The sequence below is a fragment of the Trichoplax adhaerens genome, genomic scaffold, assembly GCF_000150275.1.
Source record: "Trichoplax adhaerens TRIADscaffold_30 genomic scaffold, whole genome shotgun sequence".
Classification (NCBI taxonomy): domain Eukaryota; kingdom Metazoa; phylum Placozoa; class Uniplacotomia; order Trichoplacea; family Trichoplacidae; genus Trichoplax; species Trichoplax adhaerens.
The window spans coordinates 326,366-347,662 of record NW_002060970.1 but is presented as its reverse complement, the minus strand read 5'-3'; the positions used below and the strand labels follow the sequence as shown (position 1 = coordinate 347,662).

At 31.5% G+C, this 21,297-nt stretch overlaps 1 protein-coding gene across 1 annotated transcript; it reads right to left on the bottom strand.

The window, feature by feature from the left end:
* Nucleotides 1-6,356: 6,356 nt before the first annotated feature.
* TRIADDRAFT_33097 (uncharacterized protein) lies at nt 6,357-15,148 on the bottom strand (the record flags this gene model as incomplete). Its single annotated transcript, XM_002117795.1, has 11 exons — nt 6,357-6,493; nt 6,700-6,799; nt 6,960-7,091; nt 7,184-7,296; nt 7,522-7,646; nt 8,158-8,261; nt 8,413-8,547; nt 9,296-9,428; nt 9,751-9,961; nt 10,507-10,641; nt 14,890-15,148. The coding sequence occupies 11 exons, from the start codon at nt 15,146-15,148 to the stop codon at nt 6,357-6,359; spliced, it is 1,584 nt and encodes a 527-aa protein (XP_002117831.1).
* Between the last annotated feature and the right edge of the window lie 6,149 nt (nt 15,149-21,297).

Genomic DNA, 21,297 nt, shown 5'->3' with positions numbered 1-21,297 from the left:
AAAAGAAAATCGTCTTACCATATTGTCCATGTTGTCTTCCACTTTTTCCCGACCCCAAAGGTGAGATTGCCTGCTTTCATTCTGTTTCTCACCTTGCTATTCACAGTTTACAAGGTGAAATAGTGATTTCAGTTAGAACCAAGAAAGGTTGATGGCGAGCATTCAGTAAGCAGCGTGCCTAGTGTGGGTAGTTGGCACATTTTTGGTATTACCATATTTAGTGTGCGTCGTTAGCACATTTTTGGTAATACCATATTTAAATTGCCTTCATGATTTATGGCTAAAAATGATTAAATGTTAATTCGAACTCTGTACCTCTCCAAATACCTATATTCGACACGAACTCATATAAATTGATAGTGATAAAAGAGAAACATGCTATTACTTGTTGAACAATAGATGCCAGTATATCCACCAGGACAAATACAAGAATAGCCGCTAATTTTATCATATAAACAAGCCCCAAATGAACATGGTGAAGAAAGGCATGGATCTATTGAATGGAACGGAAAATAATAACTCTTATTACCAGTAAAGAAAGCGGTGTTCAACCCGGAGAAAGCTACGATTATGATTCACAAGCGCATTAAATCTATTGCAAATATCTAAATTAAATTTTACGGCATTTTTTACCAAAGTATTGACATGAAGGACCGTAGTATGTCAATGAACAGGTGCATTCGTAAGTCAAAGAGGTTGAATTCTGAGCAGAAGTTGAAATTCGGCAGCTGCCTTGATTTTGACGTCGATTACTATAGCAAGGATCGGTACACGGTTCTAAAGATGGCAAGCCAGCAAAATTCTTAGTTATTACCATGTGCTTACGAATTATGCTGGATTCATTATTCAGATTTTGCTCAAATATCAATTACTTATAGTCATTCCCATCTATCGTATATGCAGGGTTAATTTTTTAAGAGATGCCGTAATGAGGAAATTTAGTACGCTCAACTTATTTTAATTGCTACTGATCAACTAATGTAACCTACATGATCTTAGATGATTAATATTGATATTTCATAGTGAATTGGCACTGGTAAATAATGATTGAAAATGCAACTAACATTGAGTTAATTTTACATATTTTAAGCAACGGGTCTAGTTAATGATATGTTTCGCGATATGCGTATTAACATGTGATTGTGTTTTTAAACGTATTTGTAGTTTTGTAAGTTTCATAAATTATAGCATTCAAGCAAATTCATCTGTGAATAATATATTATCAAATTTACCTCGATGACATTCGCTTTCACCGTTAAAATATGAATCATTGACCTTGCAATAACAAATATAAGCGGCTTTTCCATTTTTGCAAAAAGTATCCAAGCAATGACCTTGAGGACAAGGGCTGCTAGAACAAGCAAGTTGGCTGGTTTCTTTAGTAACTGGAAATATGAGGATACGTAGATTAGAAATTTGCCTAGTTGATGCGTGATTAAGTATCATATCAAGCAAAGTGATAATATTACCTTCATCGCAAGAATTTCCTAGGTAGCCTTGATAGCACAAGCGAATACTCACGTTGTCGTTGTCAATGCATAGGCCATGGAAACACTTCATGTTTGCACATGATTGATCTAGCATTTTCAATAGTTTTAGGAATATCAAACTATGCTATTAAACTTTCAGCGACATTACATACAGTTTAACAAGTGCAATAATAGAAATCCTAACCCTACCCCTATGACTGCCTTGATAGCACAAGCAAATACTCACGTTGTCGTTATCGATGCAAAGGCCACGAAAACATTTTATATTTGCACATGATGATTGATCTAGCATATTTAATAGTTTTAGGAATATCAAACTACAAATATTAAACTTTCAGCGACTTTACGTACAGTTTAATAAGTGCGAGAATAGAAATCCTAACCCTTCCCCCATGACTTGTACTAAAGCCTTTACGTTTAATGAAAATACGAAATTAAGGTGAAATATTTTGACAAAGGTAAGAGATTGCTTAGCTAACAATTCACGATATTTAAATTTTACCATTATATAAGTGCATAAATTTGACTGAAACGGAATAATTTGAACAATTTATTACATCAGTGGAAGCCTAGCTTACATATTAATTATTACTCCAGTAACTTCATTGAATATATGCCGTCACTAAAACCAAGATTTGAAATTGACTACTGCCATACTACTTTACAATAGCTAATAACTAAAGAACATCGAAAATAGTGAACGCATGATTTAGGCAAAGTACAGTAATACACATCTAGTCTACATTAGAGCTCAATTTACGACAATATTGAGAATTTAGACCAACCGTTAAAAATAAAATAAAAGCTATCATCATTGACATCCGAGAGGTTTTAAAAAATAGACCTTCCATCATTTCAGCCTGTAAAGTTTAAACTTGAATCGTAATCAAATGAGAATAACTAGTAGCAAGATAAATTTTCAAGTGAGCTCGACCGCATGCAGACGATTACTGTGATGATTCGAAATTACTGTAGATCTTAAAGTGTTAATGATAACGTAAGTTTTTGCAAACTATAATTAGAATTGCAAACTGAACTAATTTTATTCCATCCTTATATAGCATGTCACTACCTATCTTGGTCATAAGTATTCTGAACTGACTACAGATCGTAAAAGTTCCGAATGTTTATTTAGGCTGCGATGAAGTCCATATTAAGAGGTCTACATGTAGGTTAAAATATTATAGACAAAAATTGCCCCTCATTTCTAATATGCGAGATTAAGGTCATGGCTATCAACTGATGTTACCAGTACATTTAGTCTACCAAATAGACTTGTATAGTGCTACTGCTTTTACTGACATTTTGAAAGTGCTGAGACTAATTCACTACCTATAATACACAATTGCTATGTTAGCATCATTAGGAAGAACCTTTATGGTTAGGACTGTCAGACTTACATTACTACTTATACTAATCCTACGCACCCTCCCTTTAAACGAGCAGCGCGGATATTTATACTGCTGTTAGATGACTTTGATTATTGGTTCATTTCAATAGATCAGTATAAGATTCTTATAGTACTTTTTACCTCAAGATTTCTTCATGTAAAACGAATAGCTCTATGGTAGTAATTTCCGCAGAATACTGATTTTTAAAATAGTATTCTTTATATCGCTAAGGGTGGCCACTGGGCCTTTAAATTTAGATTTGATGTAATACTCTGACGAAAATTGAATAAGCATAGAATCTTTATAGAGCTTTCTACACAGCCATTTTGATTGGTACATTTTCTTATAACGGTTGTTATCGACAGAGCAAGCTTTATTTGCATACTCAAGCAATCCTTAGACACATTATCATGATCGGTAAACTGTAGATTTGACCACAGTACTAAGGACATTGTACCGCACTGTAGATATCTTACAGTACCTGCTAATCTTAACTTGGTATGTCCATCACCGTACATTAGTTATCATAATGTGCTTTGGATTATTAACTAATCTTAATATAGCATAGTACATTACTATTACCGGGATATATACTTAACTCTTTTAGTATTCCTGGTGTAATAACTATCTGATGAATAGCACCCACTAGGATCGACCCTGAAATGGGAATGGAGATAATAACGCCGATAGCAATTCCATAAGATGGAGCAGGTTTTTGAAGATAAAGTATTTGAGCTCTAGTTGCTATACTGGCTAAAAATAAGAACTAAAGACGAAATAAGAGTAAAATTTGAGTCTGCAGCCATCTCTGTAAATTGGTCTTAATAACAAGATTTAATTCCACTTTATAGGTAGATCTATAAATCACTAAAGAGACTATAATCCTTCGCTATAGTTAATAATTAATTATTATTACACTAATTGTAGTGTCAATTGTTATGCTGGCATACAATTGATCTTAATTCAAATTTCAGCGCAATCGTGCTTTGCCAAGGATTCAAGGTATCAAATAAATTAGCAGGTGCCAAAAATGAAGAAAGTATCAAATTCTAGCATACCCGCATTTTGTGTAACAGAAATGAGATCCAAGATCCCATTCGGTTTAACTATTATATTTTACTTGACTTGACAGGAAAAGGGATTTGATAAAAATGTTTATTAATAAGCCTTTTAAAAATGTGTAAAAGGCCTACTCTTTTGGAAAGGAGAAGAGTCGATAGGCTTTGAGCTAGCTGTGTGTGGTTGCGTAATCGGAAGTTCTACTACTGTGATATTCAACAGTAAAATTCTAAGTAATAGACTAGTTCTAACCGCTTCATCGAGGACTTACTTCATTGGGTAACTAGATATCGTAAGGATAAAGGTAGGACTTATTGCAAGACCTTATATTAATTTAATCTCAATTATAATAGGCTAAAGCATGGGCACTTTCTCATTTCTAAGCTAATATATCAATATGGACTGCTATTAGCGTTTTCTTGTAACAACGATAGGTTAACAATATATCAGTGTTTTAAAATCTAATAACTTTATTTCACAAGCGAGGTAATCATAGACTGCATACTGTTTCCTGTATCTACACTTCTATAGCTTTATCGCTATCCGTATCCTATACGGCATACAGTTTCAAAGATAGAAATAGGTCCTATTTCCAAATTTTATGTATAGTAGCAATAATTTAAAGAAGGTAATGAGTTTTTTAGAGGCTATAGATATTGCATAATAATAAAGAGAGATGTTCTAAACTTAGCACGTATTTAGTATTATCTCATTGACACTTCGTAACAGAAACTGACTTCAACAGCAATCTTGAATATTGCCATTATGACTGCAAGCGGTCACCATTTCCGAATATTAAATTATAATCAATATGCCATTTAAGCAAGGAGGGTAATTAAAAAATAGGAATATGCTACTTATAAGTCCATACTATCAATCATTCAACACCTAGAATACAAATAGTAAAATTTAAATTGACCAGATTGGTAAACTAAAACGTTTATAATATTACAGGGTAACTACGTGGAAGCAAAGTAATGCAGTAAATGAGACTGATGATCAAGCAGAAAAAATATCAAAATGTCAATCCTCTAGCGCAGGTGAAATAAATCAAATGATAAAGTATTGCAATATTTCAAACGTTGACATGACTAATGTCATTCGTAGTCACTTTAAAAAATATAAGTGGACGTTGGACGATCATTTAATTCTACTTTGGTCATTGATTGATCTCTGCTCTTCTTATTTTGGAATTGCAGGTCCAAAAATCCTTGACGAGGAGAGAAAGATTTCACCAATCGCTAAGGAATAAGAAAAGATAAACTAATCAATCGATATAGACGACCAATAAATCTCAGCTAGTAATATCCTTGGAGGTGTAAACTATACAGCAATCAGCTGTATACAGAATTCGTTAGCGGAAAGATGATTGAGCTATCCTATTTTCCCCTATTTCACAACGCCAGCTTTAATTGAATTAATTATTTCTTAGTTACCTGTTTGAATGTTCCCGGTGTGATTACAATCTGATGGATCGCACCGACTAAAATCCATATTAAAACGAGACTGGAGATCAGAGCGCCGATACCAATTCCGTATGCTGGAACATCCTTAGATAGGTAATGCATTTGACCTCTCGTTGCCAAGCTAGCTATAAATAAGAACTTGAGACGAAATAAAAGCAAAATTTAGCTGACTATATTGGCAGAATACTATACATACTTGCAAAGACAAAATTTAATTTTAGCTTATAATTATTTTCGTCAATAACCAATTAGGCTTTAATTAATTATTAACATCATTTATCTGATTTTATGGGATGCAGTGCAACATGAATTGTCATCTTGACAGGTAATGATATATGCCTGGCCAATATGGAATATATTTTAATTATTAACATGGCCAATGGTGTACGGTAACTATTATCAAATTTGCCTCATAATAGGTTTGAAAAATAAATATCCAACTGGGCTTAATAAATATAATGATATATCAGGCTTGATTTGAGCGTTCACGAATTACAATAATCCAAATTTATCTGCTGCACCACAAATTTATATCGGCATTCAATTATTTTGGATACGATCTCTTTAAATATATTTTCAATTCAAAATGGAACTGTTCATTCCTATTAGTTCATCGGCATCAGCTCACCATATTGCATCAATAAAAATTGAACGGGAATTATGGTATTTGATGATAATTATTCAATTTTGTGAGATAGCAAGTTAATATTCTATATCAATTTTATTAGAACTAATCGTCCTCATCAGTTCATTGACATTATATCACCATATGGGATCAACAAAATTTAAATGGAAATTAGTTGATGATGATCAGGTTTCTCAGGATAGCAAGTCAATATTCGATGTCAATTTTATTAGAAACTGTTATTGGAATATCGAATCACGCTGAATATCGCTGATGATACAGAACTAGTTATCGGATAGGGTAGGATTGATTTAAATTTAAATACTCAAATAGAACTTAAAACAACCATAAAAATACTTACAGTACAACCGAGTGGGCAAATAAACTTCCAGGTTATGATCCAGTAGTAATTAGGCCTAATTCCAGTCATATCTTCTACATTATCCGCTAATCGATCAGCACCTGCAATATAGTCAAGAATGAATTGTAGCTCTGCATATTTAAAACCCAAGGAAGTTTTCATCTTTTTAACTCTATGTCACGATCCAATGAACTTAACATTGCTTGACTACTGTAGAATTGTAGATGACTACAGCAATAGAATAGATAAAAGTACTTTATGATATTACTAAACACGATACAAACTAAAAGAAGTCTTTGAAAGTTACCGTAACATAGCGAAACAGCGAGTACTTCAAATAATGTTAACCCAAGTACTATCGGCCCAGAATTATTAGTATCAACGACGATAAGCCAAAATAAGCCTGCCTTCAAATAAAAATAGATCGAAACGACAGAGTAAATCTTGGCGAACTAATTTATTAAAACGAATGACTGAAATGAGGACTATGTCGGAATCAGAATTGAAACTAATATAAACTTTATCTTCTTGATTAAAATAAAATAAATAAATTATAAATTAACTTACTCTTGTAGCAAAAAGAAGGCCAACAAGATAAAGAACGATTGCAATCCCTGCCATAACGAACGGTTTCTTATTATCTAGTTTACCCCGGGATAATCGTACGACGGATGTGATCATGACTTCGACCATACCGTACTAATAAATCAAATAATAGATTAAAAACCAGTTATTTGTGATCATTTTAATCAATATATCCAGTAGAGGTAATTATATCAAAGATGACTTACAATGCTATCCATACCAAGCAAAAGTAACATGAAGAAGAAGGCAATAGCCCAAAAATGAGGGCTAGGCAATTGAGCAATAGCTTCTGGATAAGCAATAAATGCCAAGACAATTTCTGTTATAGAAAAAAGTTACAGATCGTTATGACTTGAGGTTTTCATATTCAGCATTAATGAATTTAGAAGAACTTTGTATCATGTTAAAAGTTTTAAATATAGGAATTGTAGTAGAATTTTCATACTCCATATCGATAGAACGAAGGAAAATTTCAATTTTTATGTATATAGAACTGTGTATATTATATTGAATCGATCAGGTAGTGGATGGTATAGTTTCATACCTTCTTGAACCAGGGATTTAATTGGAGTTCCTGTAATTTTCGACATATATCCAAGTACAGCGAAACATATAATACCTGATAATATACTTGTACAACTTGTAATACAGCAGATATAAACGGCATCTCTAGAAGATAACATTAAAGAAATTAGTCCAATTTAATTAAAACATTTACCTTAATATCATTTCAATCAATCATATGCGTCAATAACAAGGTTTTAATGATATTCATATATCATGGTTGAAATGGCACAATTTATCTTGGAGGTATTTGTTGCTTCTAGCAAAGCTTTAAATTATTTGTCAACTGATGCCTATTTCGTGTAAAATAGTATCATTTAGTTCTTAAGGTATTTACTACTTCTAGTAAAGTATTATCTGTCAACTAATGTAGAAAAAATTTTTAATACTCGAATATCAAAGAATTTAAAGGAGATTCTTTTTTGGCTCAATAATGTGATTCGAAATTTTACAGTATTGTTACCCATTATTGAATAAGCTCTAATTCATAATTTAAAAAATAGTTCTGGGAATTGTCGAGAATGACCACTAACAATTGCTACTAACTGATTGTTTACGCATAATATTATATGATGCTTGATATTCATTAAAATAATATTTAAATCATCGGCAATACCTGTGGACTTTATTATCACGACGATTGTAACTTCCTAAGGTGATAATAGCACCATAACCTATACCAATCGCAGATAAGACCTGCCCTAATGCGTCTACCCATGGCTAGTGTGAGCATCCATTTCAGAAAAGTAATAAAATCCAATGGTTAATAATTGGAATGGGCTATTTTACTGCTATCCTTTAAATTCTTACAGAAGTTACTACTACCGGTGTTTATTGACATAAAGAATGGCTTATATAATTTTATACTGACCAATAATGTCCCTAACTTCTTCCATTCGGGAACGAATAACTGTTTTATACCAACATCGGCACCTGGCAATGTTAAGGCTCGAACGAGCAATGCAATTAACATAACATAGGGCACTGTTGCACTGAAGTAGACAACCTGAAATATATCATTATAGCCATCAATTTACTTCATCATCTACAGATCCGAATAATACTGCTCATCTCTGTCATCTTCAATCAATTCTAAAAGTGAGCTATGATGCCGTTCAATTTTCATTATTCCATTTACTGAGTGTTATTATGATTGTCACGAAACAAGTTATCATGACGATTTATTAAATTAGTATAGTTGAGTTTTAACTATAATAACCTCTGTTTCATTTTGCATTCAAATTCATTTCTATTTTAATTACTGTTTTCACATGTTATGATAGATTTTTCGTGTCTAATGTAAAGCGATTCTAATAATTAATGTACTTTCATGACAACGATGCATCCTCGAAAGTATCTTATTCCTGCCAGACGCTGATAACTAGTACTTCATATTCCGCTTAATTAATAAACTCCGAACATACCCTATTAGCGGAATGCCACTATTTATCTATTGTTTTCTGGCTAGATAAGAATGCCTTATTTATTGTATTTTGATGGTTCTATAGATATGCGATGAAGCAACTATTGCTAGTGTTGTATTCAGTATGAAGTTTATAATGTATTTTTCTCGTTTTTGGTTGCTTGATGAAGTTGCTAAAACATAATATACTAGCGTTATGAAAGAGCTATTTTGTGAATCTTTCTAAACAATTCGTGCCGTATTTAAAACTGCTATTTTTACTCTAAGTGTTACATAATCACGATTTTTGATAATGATACTAAGCGGATTGTTAAATGATAATCAGCTCTACCTTTCCTGAAGATTCAATTCCCATGCACATAGCAAAGTAAGTGATAACCCAGCCAATTAACAGCGTTATTGCCAGATGTGGAACAATATCGTAATGAAGTAAGCCGCTTACATCAATATTGAATGCCCTATAGCTAAGAAATACAAATAAAAGATCAAACTAGGTTACCAAATTGAATTATTGTTGGGTTGAAGAGTTCGACCTTATTATTGGTATTATATGAAAACTAACTGATGTTGATTATACTTTCCGTTGCCAAATCTTGAATTATTAATTTTACAATGTTAGTCATATTATGTAGAAATACTTCAAAAATGGCAACATTAAGTAAAATAAAAAACTAGAATCATTCTTATAGTTTCATATTGTAAAAGGGTTAAAGAGAATAACGAACTATAGGTCATAAATCAAAAGCCTGTAGATAAATCTTCTTAATCAATAAATAAGTTAGTTACTTTAAAAATTCAATGGAAGCTGGAACGCCACCAGCAATTGTGTTATTGGTGCCTGCTACATAGCAGAGAGCAGTGTTCCAAGTGTTATTGCATTCTGCCCATGGAAGTATAGGAAAGAAGCTGCTATAAAAGTAGTAAAGCGACCAGGCAATAACGATATGGAAATAGATTACAATAACAATACAAGAGGCAATCATTGCAAAACCAAGACCTGTGAACATACGGTAAAAATGAGCAAATTAATAATTACAGAGGATTAATTTCATGCATTTTTTTGTAATATCGAGAAATACGTTATACAATTTTGATATAAATGTAGAACTAAAAATTTTGTTCCATTGGTGATAGTTCGAGTTACATAAGAAGTTCTATTGCAAATCAGGGTAGCAATACAGAATTTCATTTATAATAAATAAAAACTAGATAGGTGACTAACAAACCAACCCTTAACATTCTTGAGTCAAATGCATATAATATATTATGAAATGATCTAATTATGTAAATGTATCCAGTCTAACTTGAGCTTATAATTCTAGTTTACTAGATTAAAGTACACAGTACAATAATCTTAACTTCCCGATTTGGATATGAATCGTAGATTAATGTAAGAGCTCATGCTTTCAGTGTTTATCATTTCTGATTTAGAGTGCAATATCTTTACCTATAATTTTACAGGATTATCAATTATTACTTAGGAATTTACAAATCGTTTGCTAATTTATAATAGATGGATAATAGGGACGAAATTGATCATACCTTTAAACATAGGACATATATTCTTCCATAGTGTACCAGGACCCATTCTTGAATACTGTCCTAAGGCAAGCTCCATATGAAGTGTTGGAATACCAATAAGTATGACAGATACAAAGTATGGGATTATAAATGCGCCTAAAGACAGAATAAATCGAAAGGATATTTAAATTATAATAGTCATAGGAAAAAACATTTCAAATAATCTGGTTGAGTTAATCTGCACTAGCAATGACAGAGAACAATTTTTGTATCTATTGAAACGTTAGTAATTTTATCTATCATGGCTAACAGACTTCTCTAAGATCCTCCTCGTGAGTTGCAGCGAATAATTCTAATTCAGTTGTGAACAGTATTCAAATTTAATAATTATTACCGTTGATTAATAGTTTAAAGTCAAGCTGATTCAAATCTTATGCTATCGTTTAGATTTAGGATCAATTTATAAGTTGAAACACCTTAAATCTATCCTCCATATAAGTAATTTTACGAATAACTATGCAAGCAATTATTTAAAATAGTTTATTTCCATTTCGAATGAAAATATTGCAATTTGATAAGGATTAGGAGTAAAGTCGTCATAAATTTCAAGTTTCGCATATTTGAATATTCACCATATCTTAAAGTTCATCTAATGCTATCATTCTAAAATTGTTATTAACTTTATGTTAGGGTTACGCCAATTTGATGAAAATCGGGCGTAAAACTTGTCATGAATTTTAACATCCATCTAATGCTTTCAATGTTAAATTTATTATTAATTCACTTAAATTCGAGTAAAATACTTTTATGTGAATCTAATTGATTCATCAAAACATGCATACTTTAATTTTACAAATATCCAAGAGATATATCTAACATATGTTCACGAATTGAATAATTTTTTCAATGCATTCATTCTGAAATGGATATCAACTCATCAATTATTATGTAAATTATATAAGGTAATCTATGATATCCCTAACTAAATTATAATCGATTCATTTCGTTGACTTCTTAGAGATTTTTAGCATGTATGAACATTTAAAAGTTGTTAAAAAATTCTTTCAATAATCTAGAAATTTTCCTCAGATCACCCATAACTAATGTTTATCTTATTCGGAAAATCCAATATTTTTATAAATTTTGACGGTTTATCCTGTAAGGAGGTGTACACTTAGTATGGAAATCATTTCTTAATACTTTCCTTAAGAAACGGCTAAAATTTAAATTGTTTAATGTTATTTAGATTATTGTTGATGAGCTACTCTATATTTAGAAACTAATCACATTAATTTGATACGTACCTCCCTACTATAACTATAACAGTTAAATTGACCAATCTATTTGGTCAATTTGTTTAGATTAGCTTTAATGCCGCACCTAATAAATAATGTTTTACTTTACCTAAGTAATTGATATTGCAACCAGTAAATTCTCCGAAGAAGCATTTTATAACAAAAGAATTTATCAGAGTTCCCATAGATAATAACAATGAATTACAGCAAGACTTCTATTTAAAAGAGTCTGGGTCATGCCTTACTCTTAAATTAAACCCGAAGGGATAATTCAGCAATTGTATTCATATCGTAGGAATGAATACTTTATTGATCTAGCGGCTACTACAATCAAATATTTCCCTGTAGATGTTAGAATTACAAGTATATCAACATGGTACATAGTCTACGTAAATTAATATATTGTAAGTGCACAGATTTCCTACATTTTACGGTGTTGGTTATTAATTAATATAAGAGTATCTATATCTTAGGCAGATCGATTTTCACGGTAGAATTTGTTAAATATCTACTGGAGGCAAGTTTTTTCATTTATGAATTGAATTATGATTGCATATAACCTTGTTAATGCCGACAAATAGAACCAAAATCATTCTAAAACTACTATACAGATAGAATATCGTGATTCATTCTAACGATATAATATTAATTTTTAATAAAATCCGTCTTGTCTTTGTAATTGATTTCGTTGGAACTAAATTCCTTCAGACTACATAGACTAGTTGGTTAGATTATTACAGCGCTTGCATAAACTTATTGCGATGATGAACTTCTTAGAATTCTGTGCGCAAATGTCATGAATAAGACAGGAGGGAGGATGTTTAATAATTTCTAACAGTGAAGATAGTGGCAATAATAAACGATCGCATTTCACTATTGATAGAAGACAGAATTACAATGAAGAATTATCATTACAATAATACTCTTCCACTATATTTTTCAAAACTTGTTTGTTTTTTGTTCGCTTGCTTGCCTTCATAAGAAACAGCATGGGTCGACGTTATTATATCGAATAGCAACCCTGTGCTAGGTACCACTGCTCTCCCGACTAGTCTAAACTATAAACTAGCAATTTCGCTTCTATTTCTTGAAATCATTCTAGAACTATTAGCGTATATAAACCTGATCAAGATTATTATAATTATCTTTATAACTAGCAGTGTTCTTGTTGTCTATCCAATTCACGCAATATGACGGTGTAAATTGTTTGATTCTTCTATTAATATGAACTTTTTAATATTGCTAAAATCAAAGAAGTCTATTCAAGTGATTTAATTTATTATAAGAAGCAAGTCTTTCATTTTGTCTTGTCTTCACTATGCTGTATTTTTTCTATCCTGGTCCTTGGAATCCAGAATCAGCTCTAGGACTGAGCTTAATCTAATTTATAAGCGTATTCTTATAATACTATCTAAACGATCACTGATTAATTTAAGCTTTTACTGTTCTGAAAGTTCTCGAATTTTTGATTTGGCAGTTTTCTTATTTATTCCAATCAATATCCATTGCATAAAATTGAATCGATCAGGACTAGATCAAATTGACAGTCAACAGAACATACGTCTATAAACGTCAATTGATCATCAATGGAACAATCTATTCAAATCATTCTGCGATAAAAAGTATCCACACTATTACTGAACCTTACTTTAACATTTGAATCTTTCATAGAACACGGAAGAATGATTTTGCACTTAAATAGCGTAACCCATCCAGGCACCCCTCTAAGACCTGCACTATACTATCGAATTGATGCTTAATAATGCGGTCGTCAGTAGATATATTGTTCTTCATCTTTTGTTAATCTAAGCAAGACTTCTAACTTAAATTGTTTATAAAAATAAATTATGGAAAAAATTTTGAACTTTGATCTAGTGGTAATTAAATTAATAGGATAAAAATGTAGTTCTTTATTATTGGATGTAATGTAAGTCTCTAAGTATGTTATTTTGTTTGATTAAGAAGAGTGAGACAGGATAGCATTATTGGTGTCCCATCTCATTGCTGTTTTTATCCAAGAATAAATATGACTACGTAAGAGAAATTATCCGATATAGCAAGAATAGGAAAAGGTGTTTCAATTAGGGAAATGATTAGAATATAATCAAATATCAGGTAGTGGTAATAGACATATTTTAGGTATAGGTTTCCTTAAATTAAAATTACGATAACGGGAAAACTTAAAATATTAATGGACGGTCTAGCTACACGTTCTCGCCGGCGCACTAAATTTCATAGATATCTAATGGTTGAAAATCTTTACCTTCAAAAGATATTAGATTTAAAGCTTTGATTAAAATACGCGTGATATAGCCCGATTGATCCCAGTCAAAAAAGTCAATGCGCTACTAATGCATTAGTAATTAACTCTAATTAATAAAGTACAAATGAAGAATAATTCTTTCAATAGGCTGCCTACGTCGCCTTTTAACTAAGCCTAGTCTGGATATACTATTGTGAAATTGTCTAGTTACGGATATAGGTGCCTCTATATGAATACAACATATATCTGGTTCGCTTGGAATGGATAAAGATTGATTAATTATCATGACTATGTATCGATAGATTATTTCTCCTAGTAAGGGCGAACCACTGGTTGTTACTGAACGTAGTCGATCGTAGCTGCGAGAAGAAATAACAGATAGATCCTTAGAAATAAGCATGCCTATGCTACTGACTTCAGAAGTGAAACTAAGGCATATGTTCTCTTCATTTTCTCGCCAAATAAATAGAAATAAAAAGATTAAAAATTCATAAACCGAAGGAGAAAATGAGGATTGCAGAGTCGCTACCGATGTACTGCAGTGCTGTCTATAGGATGATTTTATAAATTAAGTAAATAAAAAAGACTGATATTAGCAAATCAATTCGTATCTTCAAATTAAGGAAGGAACCGTTAAAAAAATTGGCTATGGGAAAGATGTTTAAGAGTTTAATCAAGGCATGTCTACCAATATTGTTGGCACTTCGTTTAGTTGGCTTATTATTTTAGAAAATAGTATAATGTTGGATAAAAGCACCTTGATTATTAATAAGGTGTCTAAAGTTTACTAGCCAACAGAATCATATATGATATCAAGCAGGTAGTAACGTCTAGAAATGATTTTACCTCCTCCATGCTTGTAGCAGATATAAGGAAAACGAAGTACATTGCTGTAGCCGACAGCGTATCCAACACATGACAAAATAAATTCAAACCAGTTGCCCCAATAAATTTGATTTTGATCGTTTTTAACATCTTCTATTTCACTGGATAAAGCATCATCTAACTCTTTCTTTTCAGATTTTTCAGGTTGTTTTTCCGGATCTAAGGCATGATAGGTTATTATACAGGAAAAATCGAAGCAAGAAAAATTACGAAAGCACATTAAGCATCGAAAAGCAATTTACTCTTCAATCCGATCACACTCAGTATAAAGTAGAAATGATGTTGAAAATTTTTCTACGATTAATAAATATAAAAATTAGCCTTACCTTGGACAGGACCTTCGACTGGTCGCATCTCCATCTTGCTAACTACGTTCTCAGCTTTATTTACCAAATTTGAATTTTAAGAACTTTATATATTCAACAGATGTCAAGAANATGATGAATTGCTTATATCGATGTCTTTATGCAGTAAAACTTGATAGAGAGTGCATCATTATGATAAAAGATTAATTTTACAAATGCGTTAGGCAGTCTCTTCAATAGCAAATTACTAAGTCAAGGCTTACCTTTAGCATATTACAGTATCGACTAATTAGCATCTTCCTTGTTTTTTTCAATAGTGGCCATCTTTATTTGCAACCTATTATCTTACTCCTAATATAATATTCAAAAGAGCATGAATCTATAGCCAGACAAATTCACAGTTAATTATTCACGCACAAATAAATCTTTCGAGGTAAAATCAATAGCAGTACTCTATTGTTCCGTTGGTTCATTAATCAATTTTATATTAATCTTTTATGTACCGGCATTAATGTCATCATAAAATTATAGTAAAGATGATATTTTAGCTAACTGCTCAAACAAAGTCATTGAATTCATTTTCCTACTGTAGCTTGGATGAATGTGTATGTCGATTAATTCTTGATTTTGTCAGATGCATCAATAAAGTCAATTTTAGCAGATACAGTAACAACTTGCAATCGATCAACAAAGTTTGCCTATACTTTTATTTATTAGTCCAAGAAATCGATGCTAACGTTTAAATAACATAAGCCACTTGTTGCATCACCACTTATAATTATTATATATCGTAGCTACATTTCAGATAGTTGTAACCACTAGAACGATGATAAAATTCCATTTGCGTAGATTAAATCTATCATAAAGTTAATGTGAAGATCATAAATTTTCGAACAGTATTAATCCGACGTTATCTAACATTTTATACCCTTATTTTGAATAAAATATTGAATGATCTCAATCTTAATGCTTGATAGACATCCAATAAGATTTCATAAGTGTCTACCTCTAAATTAAATGCAAATTAATTAGTATAATTCAGTGTTAATTTAATTTTATAGTAAGAATACTAGTAGTAATTAGTCAAAGTTGGTTGCGGCAAATGGCTATTAACTCATGAAAGCAATGGACAACTTATTACGGACTGATTAAATTAACAATCTTTACCATAGATTTTAAGGAATCCGAATCATTCCTTCCTTAGCCTAAAGCCATCGTAAAGTTGGAGTGACAATAAAGGGTTTCCCAGCCGTTCTACATGTACTTATTTGTTCCATTTCCCATACTACTTTCATTTGGATAAAAAAATAGATGACTTTCGTTTCTGTCCCGGATTGACGGATCCCCACTTTACTACCGTACAAAAAATCGATCTTGTTGACGAGATTAGACAAATTTAATTTACTTCAAGAATGAAAATGAAATACTTGGAAATGACCCTCTTTGTTATAAGTTCCTTAGGTAGCCCTAGCATATCAATCTAGTTATCAGGATTAGACAATCTTAATTTATTTCATAAATAAGAAATGCTTAGGAGTGACAGTGTTTGATGTTGGTCTATTGGCTTACCTTGCACTATCAATCTGGTTGACGGAATTAGACAATTTTGATTTATTTTATGAATAAGAAATGCTTAGGAATGACGCTGTTGGATATTAGCCCTTTAGCTTACTATGCAATATCAGTCTTGTTGACGGAATTAGACAATTTTAATTTATTTCATGAATAAGAAATTGCTTAAGAATGACGCTATTTGATATTAGTCCCTTAGTTTACTATGCATTATCAACCTTGTTAACGGGATTTGACAATTTTAATTTGTTTCATGAATAAAAAATGATTAGGAATAATACTGCTTAATATTAGTCTCCTAGCTCGCCCTGCAATATTTTGATGATTTATTTGGCTGGATTGGATATTCTTAATTTATTTCATGAATAATCAATGCTTAGGAATGGTACTGTTGATGTTTGTCCCTTAGCTTACCATGTAGCATCAATCTTGTTTGACGGGATAAGACAATTTTTAATTTATTTTACTGCCGCGGTGTGAAAGACAACCGTTAAGAAATAAGAATAAATACACTATATTGATTATGATACAGTATGGTTAATAACTTGTTGTTAGATTACGAGTATATGTAATACTAATTCAATTTATTGTTAAAACAAGTCAATTAGTTACATATCTAATTTGTAAGAGAGCTCAAAGGTCAGATAGTGTTCAGACCATGACTGCCTCATGCTATAAGCGTGCTCTAACGTATTATGAAATAGAGCATAAAGTAATACAAATTTAGGTCTGAGAATACATGATAGCCGATATCGTTTTTTAGTATTCATTTCAAAGTATCGAATCAGCAACTGCTCCAGAATATCGATAGAAGGTATAAATGTAGGTTACTTTTACTATAAAGTGTTTATTATTTTATCGCTTTCGCGCAAGGAGAAGGTCTATACCGTTTGTATCGTGAAACTTAAGGAAAAAGTTCATAGTTATCTCGGGAAATTAAACTTGATAAGTAGTTCGAGATAGAAGAAGACCCGAAAATATCTCTGGTGTATTTATGTCACAAGAATACATATAAATGCGTATTGGTGGCCTTCATGCATAAAATGTTTACAAACGACACTGTTTGATGTTGGTCCCATATCTTGCCCTATAGTTTCAATCTTGCTAGCGGAATAAGACAATATTAGTTTATTTCATGAATAAAAAATTGCTTAGGAATGACCTTGTTTGATGTTAGTCTCCTAACTTTCCATGTGATATCAATCTAGTTGACGAGATTAGACAATTTCAATATACTTCATAAATAAACAATAATTAGGATACTGTTAGATGTTAATCCCTTGATGGGCCCTGTATTATCAATCTTGTTGACGGCATTGAACAGTCTTAATTTAATTCATGAATAAGAAATGCTTTGGAATGACTCTGTTTGATATTAGTCCTTTAGTTTACTATGTAATATCAATCTTGTTGACGGGATTAGACAGTTTTGATTTAGTCCATGAATAAGAAATGCTAAAGAGTGACACTGGTCAATATTAGTTATTGGCGTACTATATGAAATCAATCTTGTTGACAGAATTAGACAATTTTAATTTATTTCACGAGTAAAAAATTACATAAGGATAATACTGGTTGATATTAGTTAGAGCCGTAGTTTGATTCAGGAACCAATTACTTTTTAAAATAATGGCTCATTCTTGAATCCTAACCTAGTTTGATGCTACTGGAAGAAATAGCAAAATATCTTATTTACTCCACTAGGTTTATCTGGATTTAGTTAATAATTTCATATCTGATATGATAATTAGCTTTATTTGTAGGATTATGTACCAATTTAAGAAAACGTTTTTTTAGAAATGTCGATTACTGTAATTATTGGATGGTCTATTTATACTATACTTTCGCAAGGAAATATAACGCGTCAATATTTTGGTTCATACTCTCGCGTGGTAGCCTTTAAAGTTGAATAGTTATAAGTTAGAACTGGCCTAAAAACTCCATCTAGCTTTACGGATTTCTCATAATACACATCGCATTAATTAAGTATAATATTTTAAATCAGTAATAAGTTCTCAATGTATTCCATGCACAAGCGCAGGTCATTATTTCGTAGTCTGACAGGGCATTATGTTCACAAACAGCGTTATCGTTATATAACGGTTAATTTCATGGCAACCACAAGATATTGCGGCGTCTAACAGCGAAACAACTATAAACTTCTTTAATTTATGCATCCATAGAAAATCTACTATATAAATATGAGCTTGAGACATTTGGATTTTTTCCTTTATTAATAGATGAAAACGTATTTTAAAAAATAAATAAGATAAAATGACTTGGTAGGAGGCACAGGTTCATATTGATTGAAATATAATTAAAAAAAATAGCAATAGATGATAATAAATTGAAACTCATAATGAATTAAAATAACATTTTACTACACTACATGCTCACTTCAGCATCCAATCTTCTACGTGCCTCAAAATAATAACAATATACTAAAATTACAGAAGCGTAATAGTAATTATATGTCTCTCTTAATTTTCCCCTACACATGCTCCTTCACAGCCTACAAATAGGATCATCCATTAGAGTAATCGACGCGTAGATAATGCTACAAAATCAGCCCTATCAGATTTTAATCTTAGCTGAAATTATGTAAAACAAGTACATTCTTTTGATGATCCACAAAGTAATTTAGTAGCCTAAAATAACGCTATCTACTTAAATTACAGAGTAAAAATGAGTTACTTAATCTAGATTGGCCTTGAAGCCTGGAAGAATGAAATTATACTTTTCTTACTAAGGAAAATTAATTATTGAAAATAATTTTATAAAGTGGACGAATATTAAGGAATGCATAAAATATAATTTTCAACTGAAAGTTGAATTTCTAGTTATGAAGCATTCTTCTTATTACGATCCATTGCAATGGCAAACGTAAGCTCAATGGCATTTTGGAGTTTTATCTCTCCCTTAAATTTAATAGACCACATTAACAAATCTTTTGATTTGATTAAGATAGTCGATCTAATTTGTATTCGAGATCAGAGCAAATCGGAATAATTGGGAGATTCTCTTATATCTTGATAGTCAAAATGGATACAGTTGTTTAATGGAAATAAATGAAAAGGCTAAGAAAAGCGTCCAAGCAAAGGTTTTAGTATACTAGCAAACCAATATTGTTAGCATTCTACATGCCAAAGTTGAGGCTCAGAATTGCTATAATGATTGATGATTATGGCTATCTTATGTGCCTTATCGAATATTGCCACTGCAAGCTCTATCCTCTCTTACTATTAACCATCTTAAACCTAAAGATAGACTGCTAATGTTGTTTTATTCCTATATAGATTAATATGGCTTATTCAACTGGAATAGCTTGGACGATAAAAAATCAATATATTCTTCAAGCTAAACTGAAGCATGGCTGATTTTATCCTTTGAATTTACATAATCCTTATAGTAAATTAGCATATGGCTTTTGACCCATCCCATATAAGAATAAAATCATACGATTTGATGTATTCAATTGAATTGAAGAGCTAATTGCTTAGAATTATTTATTTTATTAAATTAATTTTTAAAACAAACTAGCAGTGATTGTTTTTTGCAATCCCGTAGCGATAAAGCTACGGTGAAGAAAATACAAAATGTATTGCAATCATGATTGCTGTGGCTACCGTTGCAAAATATGAGGCAGTATCCAACAGTTGTATTTCATATGTGAAATGAATCACTTGCAGTTATTAAAAGCCATCTTTTGACAGGATAAAGTGGATGAGAGGCTCAAATTTTAGCTAGATTGCTACTGCTAAGTATCTTCTAAATCTTCTTGACTTGATTTAATTGAAATGAACATGCTGAGAAAGAACAATCTTGAATTATGCGCGACGTCAGATTCTGTGGATAAATAAAGTTATCTGCAGGCAAACTATCACGGATAGCATTAAAAATTAATCAACTTGAACTATTTAAGCAAATATAAGCTATCATTGTATTGATATTCGTTAATCGAACAAGCAGAATAGAGTTGATTTCATGTAAAATCGATCCTTAGAAATAAAAGGACGGAGGTTGCAAAGTTAAGCTATGTTTATACAAATATACTTCAGAATATTATGCAATTAGAATTAGCTTTAAAAGCTAAAATAATTGATTTCCTGGAATGCCATCACAGGTGGTAAAATCACTAATCCTTTCGTTAAAGTTTATTTATACCGATATGATTTAGGACACCTATCCAATAAATAGACAAAGCTTTATTTCAAGGAACAATTAAATTTGAGATTGAAAAGGGTTAGATATTTTTATAAAAGTTCCACCTTTCCCTTATTATTCGAATTAAATACTATGCAAACGGAATGCATTTTTTGTAAACACGTGAAATATAGGCTTATACAGTATTAATTACTGGTATACTACGCAAATGGGAGATACTTTAAAATCCGATCTGTGCTCTTGCAGATATCATGCTGAGGAAGAAAATTCCTTTTTTCAATAATGTCTAGTAGAAAGTCAAGATCTTCAAGTCGTTCTTCTATAGATG